Here is a 20,039-nt window from a genome sequence, read left to right on the forward strand (position 1 = left end):
TCTCATATTGGCGGACGATTTTCATCTATGCAACATGGTTTGCTGTCGAACAGACCTCCATTGATGAAGAGGGGGCATGGGGTTCCTCTATAAGACACTTACTCACAACCACTGGAACATGTAGAGGCTATAGCAGTCACTACCCCTACCTGCCTTGGAGCTATCACATTTGCTGTGGCATATTTGAGCTCTCACCTGCCACTTCTTGAAGTGGACATCTGCACATTGCCATTGTTTGATAGACTTATCGTTGGAGTACACCTCAATTCCAAGGACTTGGCTTGGCATTCTTGTATCGCTAATGCCAAGGGGAGACTCCTCCTCAAACTAGAAGATAGTCAGGCACTGTCTGTCTATGGCCCACACACTTTGACACTTATACCAGTCTGCTCCAACTGCAAACTGGATGTTCTGGATGTGACCATTTTCAAGAATATTGCGGTACAGTTTTTGTTGGAAACACTGCATGAACTCGCATCTGACCATGACCTGCTGCTCCTGCACCTTACTGATATAGTTCTGCCTTTATACATCCATTCTACCTTGACCATCATCGACTGGGACAATTTTGCCAGGGTCCTCAACACCACCTTGCAGAACCTTGACCTGACAGTGCCTCCCAGTCTGGTTGGTACTGTTGACTAACTAACCAAGAAATTCCAGGCGCAATGAAGGCCCCTTCCTCCATTGTACCTAGGGCTTTAATCCCCTGAATGATTTGCCTCCCCTATTGCACAAACTGAAAACCCAGAAGAACCTATATTGCAGGTAGTGGAAGCAGTTTGGTGATCCTCGGGATAAGCATCACATGACGTGTCTCCAGCATGAATCCTGACAATGTACTGATTGGAAAACGAAAGAATGGGAGGACAAGATGTCTGTCTTTCTCCTCCAATGTAAGTCAGAATGTATTGTTGTCTGAGCCCTGAGACGTTCCACAGTGAGGACCAGCCACTCCATCTGTATGGTGGATGCCTTAACTTACAATGCCCTATGTGTCATGGAAAACCTGGTTGATGCATTTGAAGCCCAGAACCAAATGCTCATCCAGGACCTTATGCCTGAATAACTCCAGGATGAGCACGATGCTCTTAAAGCCATTACTGCTCTCAGACAACGACCACCTCTTACTGCTTCTCATATTAAACGCCTGTCAGAACTCCAAAGGATCCTCTGGCGAAAGCATTGGCAGACGGCATCTTAAACAAACACCTCTGTTGCCTCCTGCGCAAGTTGCTAGTCTTATTCACCAACATTCTGAACTGCTGTCTCACAACTGGCCTTTTCCCCCACGGTGGTAGCAAGCAAAACTGATTTCTGTCCCCAAGCCCTCAAACGATCCCACAGTCCCTACGAACAACAGACCCATTAGCCTTCTGGATGTCATGGCGAAGACCCTAGAATATTTGCTCCTGCACTGCATTTCCCAGCCTCTGATGGTGGCTGGGACGATCTGTCAAGAACAGTTCGGTTTCGCTTCCCACCTGTCGGTTAAACTACAAGTTTTTAGGATCACAGAATATGTCAGCAGAGACTTTAACTCCACCACGTCGATGCCAGAGGTTTTCGTGGCTCTGAAAAACGCTTACGACAGCATTTAGAAGGACAATCTCGTGCATAAAATGCTGACACAGACGTCCATCCTGGACATCTATATCATGATCGTGAAGACTTCCTTCACAATAGAACTATATTGGCTAATTAGCAAGGAAAGTGCTCACCTGTCGATGGGTACTCCTCAAGGCTACGTGTTGTCTCCTATCCTCATTAAAAATTATGTTAATGTTATGTCAGTCATCCCTCACTGCCACCTGGCCCAATACGTCGACGATATGGCACTCTACGAGACTGTCCACAACACCGACCAGCTCACTGCACGTCTCCAGGGGCAGGTCTCGTTCAAACAAGATTGGCCTCAATGCTGCCAGAACTAAAGTGGTCCACTTCACCAAGCGCTATCCTGCGCCACAACATCATTATTGCAGGTGTCTGGGTCCATGTTACCCAGATACCAAATATCTAGATGTCTAGATAGATAAAAAGCTAATCTTTCATAGCGATGCAGAATACGTCATGCAAAAGAGGCAGAAGCTGACAAAAGGATTCTTCAACAGCAGGGAACTGAGCTTAGACACCAAGCTCTGATTGTACCAGATGGTTGTCCATCCTCGCCTCTACTTTGGCTCCTCTGTGTGGGCCACAATTAGTGCCTCCCAGATGCACACCCTCTATCTTTGGAGGAACTTGCATGCCCCTCCACTCATGAGGATTGTTATCTTACAAGAGAAGGCCAACAGGGTCCCTCTAAAGATATTCGTTTAAAAGAAGCCTCTGCATGACACAGTGGATTGTAACACATTGGCACCATGCCTCTGCCACCCTGCTCCTCTTAACATCCTTGAGGACTCGGATTTTGACCATGGCTAACGATTGCCCTGGGTCAGCCACTAACAACGTGTCTTTTAGTATGGTCACTCATTCTGTGCAATCTTTGGTGTGACCACCACTCTTACTATCTCTGTAGTTGTAGCACATCTTCTCAGCAACCTCGAACTTAACCTGTCAGAGGGTGGTGTGGATCTTCAAATCCCAACGCCATACCTTCAACATGCAGTACTATGATGTCATTATGATGGCATCATTGTGACAAAGACGAAAATTACTCAGCCACCAAGGCAGGCCGCTCTATATCGGTGGCGCTGTACCACAAACAACCAAAAATAAATAAGACCTTGCCCATTAACAGAGTGAAACAGCGAGAAATTTTCCAAATGGCCCGGTGGTTCACAACATGCAAATGCGAGTGCAATATGCTTTCACTCTAGCGAGCAACCAGACAAAAGGATGTTAGATGTAGAAAATCTACTGACTAATCCCCGCCGGCCGCGGTGGTCTAGCGGTTCTAGGCGCTCAGTCCGACTGCTACGGTCGCAGGTTCAAATCCTGCCTCGGGCATGGATGTGTGTGATGTCCTTAGGTTAGTTAGGTTTAAGTAGTTCTAAGTTCTAGGGGACTGATGACCACAGATATTAAGTCCCATAGTGCTCAGAGCCATTTGGACCATTTAGACTAATCCCCACACATTGCTTAAACTCCTTGTGAGGGTGCTCAGCCATGCAGTCTGCAACCAGACCAGGACAGTCATGAAATGCTTTGTTTTCACCAAGCACCTGTGAAGCCGTTCCAACTAAAGATTATGTGGTCTATTGTTATATATGCAGAAATGGAGTAATTCGTGGTCGAGGAGTGCATGAGAAGGATGTTTTTTCCAATTCTGGCACGTAAGTGCCAGTGTCCATCAATTTGGGGTTTGAGTCCTGGCATGTGTAGCGTTCTTAATTTTCACACAATTAATTGCAATTTTGCAAGACTGCACAGCATATCACAACAGAATGTGAGGCATTGTCCCTAAGCTCTGTAGCCCGAAGGTTCCAGGTTTGGACATGTGTAAGTTTCTTAATTTTCATGTGATTTCATTGCAATTTCGCAACATCGCATAACATGTTGCAACAGCGCCTAAGGATTCGCCCCTAAAGTCTGGAGTCCCAAGACTGTGTGTTCGAGTGTAATTTGCACAAAATCGTGTTATTCCTACCCTCACCGCCACCACAGGAGCCACCACCACTGTCCTTGCCACCCTCGTGTCTGAATTTCACTGTCATGTTATCCATATTAAGCGTCTATGGGACAGATGCAGTACAGGTGACGAGATTTTCTCAAGTTCATTGACACATCTATAAAACGTAATTCGCTTGTGACCTATCTGTTCCCACATGTCAATGTGAGTGATGTGATAAGCAGAGCTCTAGACAATGAATTTATGAATTATTATCCAGTTTTATGGAAACTGTACTTTCTTCAAATTATATGAAGCAGTTGGAGGAATGTGAATGTTACGTAGAAAAAACACTTAGAATTCGCTTGATTACTTAGTGTTAATTCTGGACAACAACAGGAACAGTATGCTGAAGAACCATGCTTATCCTTCCAAGACTACTCCAGGAATGGAATAGCATGCAGAAAATAACATTTAACAATGTTTTATTATTATTACATCGATCCAGCACAATAGGGGTATGTTATGTTACACACTATTTCACAGCAAAAACTAAAAATACAGTACGGAAATACATATGTTATGTGGAACTAGCACACATCATCCATTCGGTCATTAAGTGTTAATTTGGCATAACAGGGGAAGCAAGATGAAGAACGCTGTTTAGCTAACTATGTTACCTGCTGCACAGTATTTTCCTGAGCAACACGTAGGGTGAAAGCTAAGTGGTTACTGGAACTGAGATGGTGTAGATGTTATAATGCCCTTCTGCCACCGTGTTAACATCCTGAAAGCGAAACTTTTCCCTTATTAGCATGGAGTGAATTTCAACGGATAGAGGAACCTGTATTAGACACTATGACAACTCTTGTGCATTAATGTGTCATATTGTAGAAGAACTAAATGTACAAGATACTGGGACTGAACTGAGATCTTACTTAAAGCGCTTCATGCATCCACCCATAGGTGAAAGACTTCAAAACGAATAATGGTAAAAATTCTGTATATGTTTCATTACACCTCTACATAAAACCTCTTACAAAATAATAGAAACATACATTCTCCAAATTGTTGAAGTGGGCAGAATGCCCTCCTGGCAAAGAGCTTACTATGGGTAATTGCTCATGTGATACAACTAAAAAAAGACTTTGATAGAAATGGCATTCTCCCATCAAGCAATATATGTTCAGTAATTATAAGTTCTTCCGATCTCGGTAAAACGAATTTACTTATGACGTTATTAAACCTCCAAATGGACACCATTTCGAGCACATAACGTATATTTTTCCAAATACTCTGTTTCAGACCAAGTATCAACTATTAAACGAAATAATGAGATAGACTGAAGGATAATACATGATGAATATAGTGACAGGATGATGGTACCACCACGAAACAAAGTAAAACCAGATACAGTTTTTATGTCAGATGATGTTGAATGTGAGAGTGGAGTCAGATAAGAAATTACTCCTGCTTTTGTAGATATAGCAACATAGATGTGTTTTATATTTCACAATGTACTCGATATAACCAAAGAATTGGTTCATGATATTGAAAATCTTATTATCGCTTTCAAACAGGATAACACGAATACGAAACACGCTCATGAAGACCATGTCATTACAGATACGTGTTTCAGTGATTTCAGTAGCATTTTTGTAGACTGCTAGTACCATAGTAAGTATGGTTTTCTATTTATCAATAAGACCTGAAAACTGAATGAAGAACAGTACAGAAGAAATAGTGAAGAATGTGTTAAAAGACTATATAGTGGCATGTAACTATATCAGTAGGTTGATGAGTATTGATAACCATGGGCATATATTATGCCTACATAAACGAGTTGGAGTTGAAGTAATGAATATCTTTAAAGAGCATGAAGTGATCATACAAAAACTGATGGATGAAATAAGTTTGATTAAAATACACTTTGCTAGATTGTTAGGAGATAATAGTGAAATGAATGATCCCCTAATGGAACTCTACACCAATAACCATTCAGTACTGACAACCACATTAGAAAACCATCTATCCTATATTGTACTTAAAGGTTAGACACATAAAACTCACAAACTGGCGTAACTAGTGGTACACTGGAGTAATAATATCATTAATGGACAAATTTGCTAGAATGTTGTATAATCAGCCAGAGAGAATGCATAGAAAACTCAAGTTTATAGGGCGACACAAAATTGAAACAATTGACAGGCACGTTGTAGATCTCAGTTATGAGGTTATGCAGAAGATGTTCAGCCAAAAACTAGTCTGAATATTCCTAAAACAAATCCCTGGAACTCAGTAGTTACACACCAGAGGAAACAAGGATGTATGCAGAAATATTATACATGACAAAAGCACATAAAAAGACAATGATGATGTAAGAAACAATTGCAGTAATAAATACAAGAAGATTATGAAGCCTTCATTGGACAGTTCAAATGGCTCTGAGCACTATAGGACTTAACATCTGAGGCCATCAGTACCCCAGAACTTAGAACTACTTAAACCCAACTAAACTAAGGACATCACACACATCCATGCCCGAGGCAGGAGTCGAACCTGCGACCATAGCGGTCGCGCGGTTCCAGACTGAAGCGTCTAGAACCGCTCAGTCGCAACGGCCGGCCCTTCATTGGACAATTTTTATGATGGTGGTGCGGTTACTTTTATTGACATTTACCCTAAGAAAGTGAACAGTTTACCTATGCAATGAACACTTTACCTGTGCAACTCATTTGCTAAAACGATCCTAACAAGATTGTAGACAATTTACAGCTACTGATGGCTTCGACAACCTCCAGTAACGTGGTTCATACAAATCATATTAGTCATTCCAGAACTCTGACAGAGGATGATTATCAAGTAAGTACAGAAACTGTAGCTAACACGCTTCACGGAGCTGCACGGAAAAATTTCCATATACACATATAGTAATATGCAGTTTAGACGATTTATGGTAAGCGGATCTTGTAAATATGAAACAGTACACATGAGAGAGCAAAGGTTACAAATATGTTTTAATGATCATTGATGTTTACTCTAAATATGCATCGGCTATACCTGTGAAAATGAAGACAGGCAATGCAGTTGGATGTAAATGGAAGAATTACTGCAAACTGGAACAAACAGAATTCTGAAGAATCTGCAGACAGACTATTGGCCAGGGCAGGTGTGGGGATGGGAGTTGGGGTGGATTCCACAATCATTACTTCAAAACTAAATTGAAATGGTATGGGATACATCACTGCTCAGTGTTCTCACATATGAGAGCAGCTATCGTTGAATGACTGAATAGAACAATAAAAAATCATATGTGTAAACTACTCGATTTTCGTGGGTCATATAAATGGACTGATATATTTCTGCCAATAACTATACAACGTAACCACCCCACGCATCATATGATACATCTGAAAGCATTTGATACTCGTGATAACGGACTTCTACAGGGTGTTTCAAAAATGACCGGTATATTTGAAACGGCAATAAAAACTAAACGAGCAGCGATAGAAATACACAGTTTGTTGCAGTATGCTTGGGACAACAGTACATTTTCAGGCAGACAAACTTTCGAAATTACAGTAGTTACAATTTTCAACAACAGATGGCGCTGCAGTCTGGGAAACTCTATAGTACGATATTTTCCACATATCCACCATGCGTAGCAATAATATGGCTAGTCTGTGAATGAAATTACCCGAAACCTTTGACAACGTGTCTGGCGGAATGGCTTCACATGCAGATGAGATGTACTGCTTCAGCTGTTCAATTGTTTCTGGATTCTGGCGGTACACCTGGTCTTTCAAGTGTCCCCACAGAAAGAAGTCACAGGGGTTCATGTCTGGCGAATAGGGAGGCCAATCCACGCCGCCTCCTGTATGTTTCGGATAGCCCAAAGCAATCACACGATCATCGAAATATTCATTCAGGAAATTAAAGACGTCGGCCGTGCGATGTGGCCGGGCACCATCTTGCATAAACCACAAGGTGTTCGCAGTGTCGTCTAAGGCAGTTTGTACCGCCACAAATTCACGAAGAATGTCCAGATAGCGTGATGCAGTAATCGTTTCGGATCTGAAAAATGGGCCGATGATTCCTTTGGAAGAAATGGCGGCCCAGACCAGTACTTTTTGAGGATGTAGGGACGATGGGACTGCAACATGGGGCTTTTTGGTTCCCCATATGCGCCAGTTCTGTTTATTGACGAAGCCGTCCAGGTAAAAATAAGCTTCGTCAGTAAACCAAATGCTGCCCACATGCATATCGCCGTCATCAATCCTGTGCACTATATCGTTAGCGAATGTCTCTCGTGCAGCAATGGTAGCGGCGCTGAGGGGTTGCCGCGTTTGAATTTTGTATGGATAGAGGTGTAAACTCTGGCGCATGAGACGATACGTGGACGTTGGCGTCATTTGGACCGCAGCTGCAACACGGCGAACGGAAACCCGAGGCCGCTGTTGGATCACCTGCTGCACTAGCTGCGCGTTGCCCTCTGTGGTTGCCGTACACGGTCGCCCTACCTTTCCAGCACGTTCATCCGTCACGTTCCCAGTCCGTTGAAATTTTTCAAACAGATCCTTTATTGTATCGCTTTTCGGTCCTTTGGTTACGTTAAACCTCCGTTGAAAACTTCGTCTTGTTGCAACAACACTGTGTTCTAGGCGGTGGAATTCCAACACCAGAAAAATCCTCTGTTCTAAGGAATAAACCATGTTGTCTACAGCACACTTGCACGTTGTGAACAGCACACGCTTACAGCAGAAAGACGACGTACAGAATGGTGCACCCACAGACTGCGTTGTCTTCTATATCTTTCACATCACTTGCAGCGCCATCTGTTGTTGAAAATTGTAACTACTGCAATTTCGAAAGTTTGTCCGCCTGAAAATGTACTGTTGTCCCAAGCATATTGCAACAAACGGTGTATTTCTATCGCTGCTCGTTTAGTTTTTATTGCCGTTTCAAATATACCGGTCACTTTTGAAACACCCTGTAAATACAATATATAATCACATTAAATGGCAGAACCACGCAAATAGAAATTTAATGTTGGTGTGTTTCATCTGCATTTTCAAACTAAAGGCACGTTTTGAGAAATCATATTTAACAAACTGGTTGACAGAGGTGTCTGTAATTTCTAAAGCGCAATGTACAAATCCTAGCACAGACATCGGGGAAAGATGATAAAGGTGATGAAATATCAGGCTCTTTGTACACAAAAGAAATACGAAAAACAATTGAGCCAGACATCACTAGACGAGTATGAAACAGAGTACTGGTTTCATGGCTTGGATTTCTGTCATCACATGATGGCTGGATTGACGCTAATGACATGATAAATAACACGATTTAACCAACATACCCTACAACCGCTAGCATGAGCGTTCAGACATGTCTCTGTTATGGGATAGGGAGTTTTCACGACACACTCCAAGTTGAAATACATATACCGACACATAATAACTGTGGTCAGGAACATAGATACAGAAACGTTTAGCCTGAGCTGATGAAGATACTAACGAATTAGAAGAGGCTTTTAAACTTCATGGCATCTCAGACGCTACAACTAAACATATAGAGTAACTCCGAATCATACATCAGATTGTATTTTAGCCAACAGGGTAAGGAGGTACGCTCAAGAAGAGACATAGGTATACGACAACGAATTGCAGCATTAGTCGTCGATAAAATAATATGAGCAAAAATTAAATTTGGTGCTGGTCGAAGTTTCCTACGATTTGTGGAAGCAACTTGTTGTTCAATGAACTCCAAAGTGTGCTTAACATAATGTATTCAATAATCTTTGTCAGCAGCTGAACGAGCTGTACAACAGAAATGAGGAGGGAGAAGCAAGTTAAAACGCCGAGAGTTCTACCATTGCAGGAAACATCAAGTGGATTTCTTCTCTTTCTGATACCAGCGTTAGCTAACCTGTCTGCGACAGGCCCTTTGGCAGGAGGACTTAGTGCCAAAGCCAGGACAGTTAAAAAAGCCGCAAACGCCCAGGAACAACTCGATGAGGCTTAAAGACATAATAAAAGTATGGATAGTGAAAGCATGGATTCTGCAGCTACAGGAAACGGATTATGTTTAACATTATACAGACAGGGTATAGCATTGTTCATAAATAATAATAATAAAAAAACTCCCAGGCATTTTATCAAACAGAATGCAGACTAATTTAAGCATGTTACGAAGTCCCGCATTCAAATATTTTGGATAGTGTTTATGTGCAATAAACTGCCCAATACGCTGTGGGAAACGAATGAATGCGGAACTGTGAATTTAGATGGAGACGGGGCTCGTGGAACATACTGGGTCCACTATGTTAACTCGAAATGATGTCTTTTATTTGGACTCGTTCGGCGATCTACATTCGCCTGAAGAATTACGTTACTATTTCGCCAACGGCCATGTATGCTATAATTTGCAGTGTGGGCACTTATGCATTATATTTCTCATAATGTATAGAAAGAATGTCTATTACCAAGTCATATACTACCCTACAGTCAGCCGCCACAGATGAAAAATCTTTCAATCAGGTGAGTTCTTCATCAGATAGCCACAGAAACCCTCCCCAGTAGGTAGACAATGTTGCATGGCATATCTGTATAAATGTTAACGTTCAGGTATACCACGACATTTGAATCGACATATGTCTTATCACGCAGCAACAGATTATCTGCCTTTGTGTGTCTGTGTATACACTGAAATAATCCGTCAAGAATTCCACTTTAAAAAAATATTAGCGTATCAACATCTGTTAATAGTTCCAGTGTGGTTTCTGCGGTTTTTTATTTTTTAACATCACATCCGATGCAAGCTCTGGTGTGGTAAAGCAGAATGCAGAATCCAATTCATACGTTTCGTTGAATACATTCCAGAATTGTTTGAATGTCTGCAAGTAAATGTACATCGTTATCTGTGTAAAGAGATACATATTCCTTTAAAGTAGGGATTTTAAATTCGTTGCAAAAACGGAGCACATGTTCATATTCAGCATTTGTTATATCACCTCTGCTAAGTTTACGTAGATCACAACTTTGTTCGTCAATAGAGTTTCACACATAGTCTTATCTCTGAATGAACTCTGCTGGTCAAAAGATTTACCATCTTTGGCAGCTGATTGTAAGGTAGGATATGTCTTGGGGATAGACATGACATATTCTAAAAGGTTGCCTGATGCGCACAGCTATTTACCACTATGTCCAGAGCATTGAGTTCCGCAGAAAGGTTCTCAATACAAGCTGATGGGAACGTTGGAGGTAAAAAGAAGACACATCCTAGATTACAGAAACTTTGAGTAACGCCTTAAGCTGAGGACGGAACTGAGAAAAATTCACTGTGTTATTAAATTCAGTCAGTCTTCATGTTTGAAAAAATATATTGATTTAAACAGTAAAAAGTGGTAATCTGAAAAGGATTTCTATAAACTAAAGAAGAATGTTTATTTTCTGGAAAAGATGTAAAATATCTAAAAGCACTGTGATATTTATTCAGTCAATAAATGAGATAAGTGTCATGGTGGAATTGATTGCTAAGCTGAATTTTAAATCAGCTACTATCTTCAATATAGAATTCGTTGCTCTGGAGGTGGGGAAGGTTTGGATGGTTTCATTGTCATACCATACAGACACATGTGCATCTCTCAGCGGGCTAAAGGTGTGCCTTGTGCAGTCAAAGAAATCTCATGGCCAATGATTATTTGAGGTGACTGTGTGATGGTGCTGATGTTGATGCTTCTCCACCAGCTTCACATATGGTACACCAGGTAAATTTTGACACGAGAAAACATGTAATGCATACTGTATCACAGCTGACAATTGGACTGTCGCATTACGATGATAAATGGGTCTTTGGTGTGTTTAGTATTGACACCCTACCATGATCACACTATTCACTGAGTGAGTAAATGTATTTACTGTGTGTATGTGGAATAGCATGACCTGTTTATCATAGCTGACTGTATCCAGCATACTAGGTATGCACTAATTAGCTTTTTCTTGCTGCTGCTCATATATTTTCGTGCATGTAAATAAATATTGTAATGTTATCATTGGAACTGCGTCATTAAAAATATATATTGTAAATAACTTTGCTTATTTATGTTTTTCATACAGAAATAAATACATATTCTTATTGTATTTCTTATTACTTTTCTGCCTTACATCCCTACAATATTGGATAAGTAACTGATTTTTATATGCCAGAAATTTTGCTTGTATGCCATTTAAACCAACAGGAGCAATGACATTCTTCGTTACTCCATCTGTAATTTCAAGTTGTACTGATTTATTACCTATAGGAGTAACGGTTCCAGACTTTGGTACTGCATGCATACGTACAGTAATACACTGTTCTAAATCATCTTTTGCAAATAACGCTTTCACATATTGCTACCACCGACTTAGTAGCTCTGTTGCAATTCATCCTATACCATACAGCCAATGTTTTAAATAAACACAACGTGAAGGGTCTTCTGGCAATAATAACTTCAGAGTAGGACCTCCATACAAATCAATAATTGATGCATTACTGTTAAAGTAACGATGACTTGATGTCTCAAGGAGGAAGATGACGCAGCTTCTACTCCATAGTCATCAATTCATCAATGTATTTCAGCTGTCTACATACCTCACCACACTACATCTCGGTATCCTGCATTTTACTATTACGTCGAACGTTACTGAGTTTTACTGTTATTTCATGGTCACGATCTGATGCTATATCAAATGGCTCTGAGCACTATGCAACTTAACTTCTGAGGTCATCAGTCGCCTAGAACTTAGAACTAATTAAACCTAACCAACCTAAGGACATCACACACATCCATGCCCGAGGCAGGATTCGAACCTGCAACCGTAGCGGTCGCTCGGTTGATGCTACATCAACATTCACATGTTTACAGCCACACCCAGTTAAGAAGGATGTAGTGCTAAAGAGTAGCATTCTGAAACGAACTAGCAGTATTGACCAACTGTCAGGCTTATATACACATACAGCCCCTTCACAGCAGCCGTATGATTCCTTGAAATTTACACACACCACCGGCAGCAGTGGTGAAAGTGAAGGTGGTGGGGGAAGCGGCAGAGACAGGAATTGCGCAGTGTTGTGAAAATTATACTCAAACACAGACCTTGGGACTCCAGAACTTATGGGCAACGCCGTAGGCGCAACATGATACATGATATTGTTAAACTGTCATTACGTCACATGAAAATTGAGTAACATTGCACAAACGAGGAGTTGAACATGGAATCCACAGACTCTGGAGATAAGAGGCAATGCGTTAGGTGCTGTTGTGATGCGCTATGCATTATTGCGAAATTGTAATTAAACCGCGGGAAAATTAAGAACACTCCAGTCTGAAACCTTCGGAATTTGGAGATTAGGTGTTGGGAAATACCGCAACTAGGTGATATTGTGAAATAGTGTGATGGCCTTGGACAGTCTCGGGCTATTAGATTTCATAACACCTATTATGACAATGTGTAATTAGGGGATTTATGACTTTTAGGACTGCCAGAATTGGCAAAAACACTGTAAAATGTGTGGACGTTTGCAGAAACCATGCACAGGGAATGGATGGCTGATTGGTCTTGCAAACAACACGACAGTGATCACAGATGCAAAGGCTGGAATCATATTAGTCAACAGGAAGTGGACTATGACAAAGATGTCACTACTACACTCTGACCAAATAGTTACAGCTGAAATATATGAGTGGAATGGTGCTTGGATGATTTCGTCCATTTATGCGCAGATCTCTGATTAGATCTGTCCGTGTGGAGAATGGATAGGCAGACTTGTACAACACACACGACATAAAGAGTCGATTATCACAGCAGATTTCAATCCGTATCCAACACAAAGGGCACTCATTATGAACAGATATACACGTACGCTACATTAATGACAAAATACACAGAACAACCTGCACTTAGTTAACAGGGAGGGTCAGCTCACACGTATAACAGGACTGGACCAACGTCAAACACCGACATTACAGTAGCAAACATAAAATCTATCGGGCTCTTCTCATCATGGGAGGTATGCAACGGGGCTACATACAGTGATCATAATGTCATAACCACAAACATTGCCACACAATGCAACACAAGAAACATACAATAAGAGGTTTCCGTTTAGTAAAGCAGATTTGCAGAAATTACAGGAGCTTGTAGCGATACTGGGCCTTTCACAGATTGAAGGCAGCACTGAATATGTGATACATAGACTGACGCAGATCTTGCAAGAGGCAGAAGATAAAGGAATGCAAACAGTAGCAGATAAGAGTAAAAGGAAAACAGCCCGGTCAATCAAACTTAGCAGACAAAGGAATTTGTGAACCAAACGCAGATACTACCAGAGGTCAGTAACAGCTAGTGAGAGACAAATACGGCTAGAACAGTTTAAGAAGGCGAAGGGACAATACAGAGACTTGATATTGCAAACAAAGAGATGTCACTGGGACGAGTATGTCAAACACTATTAATCGACAGCTTACGGGTAGCACCTTACAAACTAATGACCGAGTGGACAAAAAAACCGCTTTTGCTAGCTAGACATTGGCGGTATGATGGATCCTTCAAACAGGGTTGGAGACCTACGGCAGAATATCTGTTTTCCAAGCTCCTCTCCGATGACAACCACAATGCAGACGATCAGTATCAGTATCAGTTTAAGAGCTCTAATACAGACAGAATACACAACAGAGGCCATTACCTGTCCCTTTCCACAGGAAGAGGTGGCGCTAGTCACAGCAAAATTAAAAGTTAAAAGGCATCGGGCCCAGACGACATTCACTCCGGAACCTTTAAACGAGCAGCTCCACATATCACCTGTCTTTTATCTGAGGTAACAAATGAAGTTCAAAAACTGGGAAGAACACCTGCACCCTGGAAGTTAGCAAATACAGTAATCATCAAGAAATCGCAAGACCCGGTTAAGTCGAAGTCGTATAGGCCAATTTGCTTCATCAATACCAGGAGAGGCTTCTGTGTAACTGATAACAGGATCGCAGACGGCTCCTAAGACTGAGCGTGCACCATTATGGGTACCATGAAAATAAATCAGTTGATGAGACAATTGGGCACTCGAATTAGCGCATAATGTCAACCGCAAGAACGTGTTGGCCATACTGATAGACATGGAGAGGCATTTGATAATCTCTGGTGCCATGGGATGTTTGCGAGACTACAGCAACTGCAGTTACCAGCAATTCATTAGCATAGTCTGCTAGGCTACTATAATAATAGAGTAGCTGAATGACAGGTGGGTAGACGTAAAGTGATCAAGAGAATGACAAAGTGGTGCCCGCAAGGTTCAGTCTGTGGATCCACCTTTTGCGATCTTTCCATCGAGGCCTCATGACAGAAATGGATGGCGACGCACACACTGACAGGATTGTTGCATACACTGGTGATCTGCTGGTTGTGGCGTCAGAAAACTTAAGAAGAGGACTTCAAATCAAAATCAGTGTCATTGTACACAGGATCGGCAGGTGACGCCTGAAAAACAAGCTGACTGTGACTCCAGACAAGGCAGTCTACATATTACGGAAGGGAAGCTACAGCGTCAACCAGTTATAAAACTGCACAATGCAAACATTACAGAAAACACTTACACAAAGACTTAGGCGTTCAGATTTACGATCGACTGACGTTTAACCAACAGATAGGACAGACAATCGATAATGCAAAAAAATTTGTGCATCAACTCGCAAGCATCTGGACAGTCAGTTACAGACTTCCACTGCAACTGCAAGAAAGTAGCACTGGGCCTTGTTTGCAGCGCGGTCCCGGACTGAAGCGCCTAGAACCGCTCGGCCACAACGGCCGGCTTGCTCGTCCAGTCACGGCAAGTCTCGCACGATGTCGGACGAAGACTGCTCTGCGCTGAATGATGCTATTATGCTTCATAGCGCATATATATCAATATAAGTGGTGTCTGTTGTCTCGGACATGTACGAAAGAGCAGACGCTATTTCTGTGTTGTGCCGTAGATGGTTAACGTACCTGAATAGTAAGTGGGAGACCTGGGTTCGAATTATTGGAGCTTTGGTACAAATATTCATTTGTCACCAATGAATTCTTTCATTTCCCGAATGCGGCAGAGATCGCAGGTTCTCCTCTCCGAAGAAGTAATTTTTAGTCAGATTCTTCTAATTTTTCAATCTGAAGTTGTTTTGAAGCTTTCATCTAATTATAAAACCATAAATATGCACATAAATATGCACCATAAATGTCTTTTATACAACATTTTAAAAAAATTAACTCAAGAAACGGTCCATTTAGTTAGTTAGGCGATGCACCTTCGTTAGGGATAAATATAAATGAAAAAAAGTGTAAATATACTCAGGCATGAAACTTCGTGGCAGATTAAAACTGTGTGCCGAACCCGGACTCGAACTCGGAACCTTTGCCTTTCGCGAGCAAGTGCTCTATCATCTGAGCTACCCAAGCACGACTCACGCCCCCTCCTCACAGCAGGTGGGGCACTTGGCCGCGAAAGGCAAAGTTACCGAATTCGAGTCTCGGTCCAGCACACAGTTTTAATCAGCCAGGAAGTTTCATATCAGCGCACACTCCGCTGCAGAGTGAAAATCTCATTCTGGAAACATCCCCTAGGCTGTGGTTAAGCCATGTCTCCACAATATCCTTTCTTTCGGTAGTGCTCTTTCTGCAACGTTCCTAGGAGAGCTTCTGTAAAGTTTGGAAGGTAGAAGACGAGGTACTGGCAGGAGCAAAGCTGTGAGGACGGGGCGAGAGTCGTCCTTGGGTAGCTCAGATGGACGCCAGCACGGTAGCTCAGCGTGTTCGGTCAGAGGGCTGCTCGCCCTCTGTAATAAAAAAAAACTGAGTAAAGGACTCAACGATCAACTTGAACGGATGTCTTGTGACGTCCGCCCAGACCAAACGCAACGAACAATACCGAAAAAAAAAAGATGGTAGAGCACTTTCCCGCGAAAGGCAAAGGTCCGAGTTCGAGTCTCGGTCCCTCGCACGGTTTTAATCTTCCAGGAAGTTTCATATCAGCGCACACTCCGCTCCAGAGTGAAAATCTCATTCTGTATGCTCAGGCATATTTATTATCACTGTGGGTGACAGCGACAAATACAATATTGTTCAGGATTTGACGAGGATAAGGCTACTAGGGTATGTGGGCATCAGGGAGTGTATGAAATTAATGAAACAGAACACTGAGATTATTTTCCAAAACCAACTGACGTGCCACGTTTATTCATGTAGAGGATGCAACGTGTGATGCCTGGGAGGCCACCAACGGACTGAGGGATATATTGTCCTAGAGAGGACTGGTAGGACACGTCTGGATGAGTCGAAAGCTCGCTGCCAAGAGCGGCCTAGTTCTCACGCTTACTCTCGCCAGCCACCACGTGACCATTCACAGCACTCTGATTAGGTGCTGGAAGGTATGCTGGAAGTGTACCCTCGTCAGCCATACCTCGCCGAAGCGTCACCCGGTCAGTGTTACTCGCTGTGAAAATGGTATGCATGAGATCATGGCGTGTGCTGGCAGCAATACCCGGTGGTATTCGCTATTATATTTGCATATGCCAAGCCACGACTCTGCAGCGAAACGCATTTCTTCTGTAGGGAGAACCAAACTCTGAAAAATAAAAATTATGGTTTAAAAATAAAGCTTCTGCCATTCAATCTGTTGGCCCACTACGCACAGCAGAAGTGTAGCACCTCTCCAGTGGTGACTTTATGTTTTCGATTAAAACCAAGAACAATTTTTTTCTTTTAACCTGACATGTGAATAATTACTTTAATACTTGCTTCTATTTTTAAAAGGTTCTCCCTTTTAAAAAATTTCCGCTTTTCCATGAGTAAATAACCTACTTTAACTTTTACCACCAGGTAGTGTTACACGAACAGAATAAGCTCGTAAGAGAACTGTCGCAGGAGCATACTACCGGTATATCATGACATCACCATAGACTGTCGAGACAAAGTATTGCAGGAAAAAGCTCCAAGGCAATCTTTTCGCTCCACCGCAGCGCCCAGTTCATTCTGCACAGAAAGAATCTTTGGACTACCACATTTTGTCCTGCACTCCTCGTCCTGTATTTTTCTGCCTTGGTAACCTGTGACTTTGTTCTGTTTCCTCTGAGGAAGAAGTGGTAGAATCATGGAGTGTCGGACATTTCCGTAAGGACGACGAGATGAGTTTGAAATTCGAATGTTTGCTGAACAACCAAAATGCAGATTTCTACAACTAAAGCCTACGCCTTATCTGTCATTGAGAAAAATTAAACTATCCCAGCTTGACTTTTTCGAATTGATAATTAAGGCCTGACGGACGATATGAGGGAGGAGAAAAACAATTTAGATAGCGTAAATGCCATAAAATTTGCAAATTTTGTCCTTTGCGGTTTCCTTGCAAAGTCATTTATCTCAGGACATGTATTCCCGAAACTTTACGACACAGAGAGATCTTACCCAGGAAGATTCGATGGTGATGTTGGTCTTGTAGCAGCCTACGGCTTTGATGGTGCACTGCGGAGTCAGTTCGGGCTTAAGGTCCTTCAGTTCTACGACGTTGTTGTGCCCCTCGCACGGCTTGATCTGCATGTCCTTCACGGTGTAGCCGTCCTGGAACAACAGGGCAAGCAATCACAACAGCGGAAAAGTTCTATTTTACAAACAGCCTACCTACACTGAAGTTAGCTCCCTCTTAAAAAAAAAATCTGTCGTAATTTATCAAAGTTAAGACCAGATAATTATCTGTACAGTGTCTTAAACAAAATATCAGGGGCGATCAGAAGGTTTACTCGTCTAGCTTGAAGGGGGAAACGAGATGGCGCTATGGTTGGCCCGCTAGATGGCGCTGCCTTAGGTCAAACATATATCAACTGCGTTTTTTTTTAAATAGGAACCCACATTTTTGTTACATATTCGTGTAGTACGTAAATAAATATGAATGTTTTAGTTGGATCACTTTTTTCGCTTTGTGATAGATGCCGCTGTAATAGTCACAAACGTATAAGTACGTGGTATCACGTAACATTCCGCCAGTGCGGAATTTGCTTCGTGATACATACCCCGTGTTAAATGGACCGTTTACCAATTGCGGAAAAGGTCGATATCGTGTTGATGTATGGCTATTATGATCAAAATGCCCAACGGGCGTGTGCTATGTATGCTGCTCGATATCCTGGACGACATCATCCAAGTGTCCGGACAGTTCGCCGGATAGTTACGTTATTTAAGGAAACAGGAAGTGCTCAGCCACCTGCAACAAATGACGAAGCCCAAGTAGGTGTTTTAGCTGCTGTCGCGGCTAATCCGCACATCAGTAGCAGACGAATTGCGCGAGTGTCGGGAATCTCAAAAACGTCGGTGTTGAGGATGCTACATCAACATCGATTGCAACCGTACCATATTTCTATACACCAAGAATTGCATGACGACGACTTTGAAAGTCGTGTACAGTTGTGCCGCTGGGCACAAGAGAAATTATCTGTACAACTGGTTCATATGGCTCTGAGCACTATGGGACTTAACATCTATGGTCATCAGTCCCCTAGAACTTAGAACTACTTAAACCTAACTAACCTAAGGACAGCACACAACACCCAGCCATCACGAGGCAGAGAAAATCCCTGACCCTGCCGGGAATCGAACCCGGGAACCCGGGCGTGGGAAGCGAGAACGCTACCGCACGACCACGAGATGCGGGCATCTGTACAGTGTCTGAAACAAAATATCAGGGGCGATCAGAAGGTTTACGTATGAGGGCGTTGCTGCAGCGCACAACCAACGTAGCGCGACTTCGATGCGGATATACAGGGTGGTCCATTGATCGTGACCGGGCCAAATATCTCACGAAATAAGCGTCAAACGAAAAAACTGCAAAGAACGAAACTCATCTAGCTTGAAGGGGGAAACGAGATGACAGATTGTTTGCGCGTGTTCTATATATCAATGAAGCGTCATTCACCAACAGCGGGAACGTAAACCGGCATGATATGCACTACTGGGCAACGGAAAATCCAGATGGCTGCGACAAGTGGAACATCAGCGACCCTGGCGGGTTAATGTATGGTGTGGCATTGTGGGAGAAAGGATAATTGGCCCCCATTTTATCGTTGGCAATCTAAATGGTGCAATGTATGCCGATTTCCTACGTAATGTTCTACCGATGTTACTACAAGATGTTTCACTGCATGACAGAGTGGCGATGTACTTCCAACATGATGGATGTTCGGCACACAGCTCGCGTGCGGTTGAAGCGGTATTGAATACCATATTTCATGACAGGTGGACTGGTCGTCGAAGCACTATACCATGGCCCGCACGTTCACCGGATCTGACGTCCCCAGATTCTTTCTGTGGGGAAATTTGAAGGATATTTGCTATCGTGATCCACCGACTACGTCTGACAACATGCGTCAGCGCATTGTCAATGCATGTGCGAACATTACGGAAGGCGAACTACTCGCTGTTGAGAGGAATGT

The 20,039-nt window shown here is 42.5% G+C and overlaps 1 protein-coding gene across 1 annotated transcript in view; it reads right to left on the bottom strand.

The window, feature by feature from the left end:
* The window catches only part of LOC124622448, a 160,124-nt gene that overhangs the window by 52,441 nt on the left and 87,644 nt on the right, over positions 1–20,039 (bottom strand). Inside the window, exon 2 of the mRNA XM_047148149.1 lies at positions 18,022–18,174. Within this exon, the coding sequence (XP_047004105.1) occupies positions 18,022–18,174 (153 nt within the window). The remainder of the gene's footprint in view (positions 1–18,021; positions 18,175–20,039) is intronic.

Source organism: Schistocerca americana, chromosome 7 (genome assembly GCF_021461395.2).
Source record: "Schistocerca americana isolate TAMUIC-IGC-003095 chromosome 7, iqSchAmer2.1, whole genome shotgun sequence".
Taxonomy (NCBI): domain Eukaryota; kingdom Metazoa; phylum Arthropoda; class Insecta; order Orthoptera; family Acrididae; genus Schistocerca; species Schistocerca americana.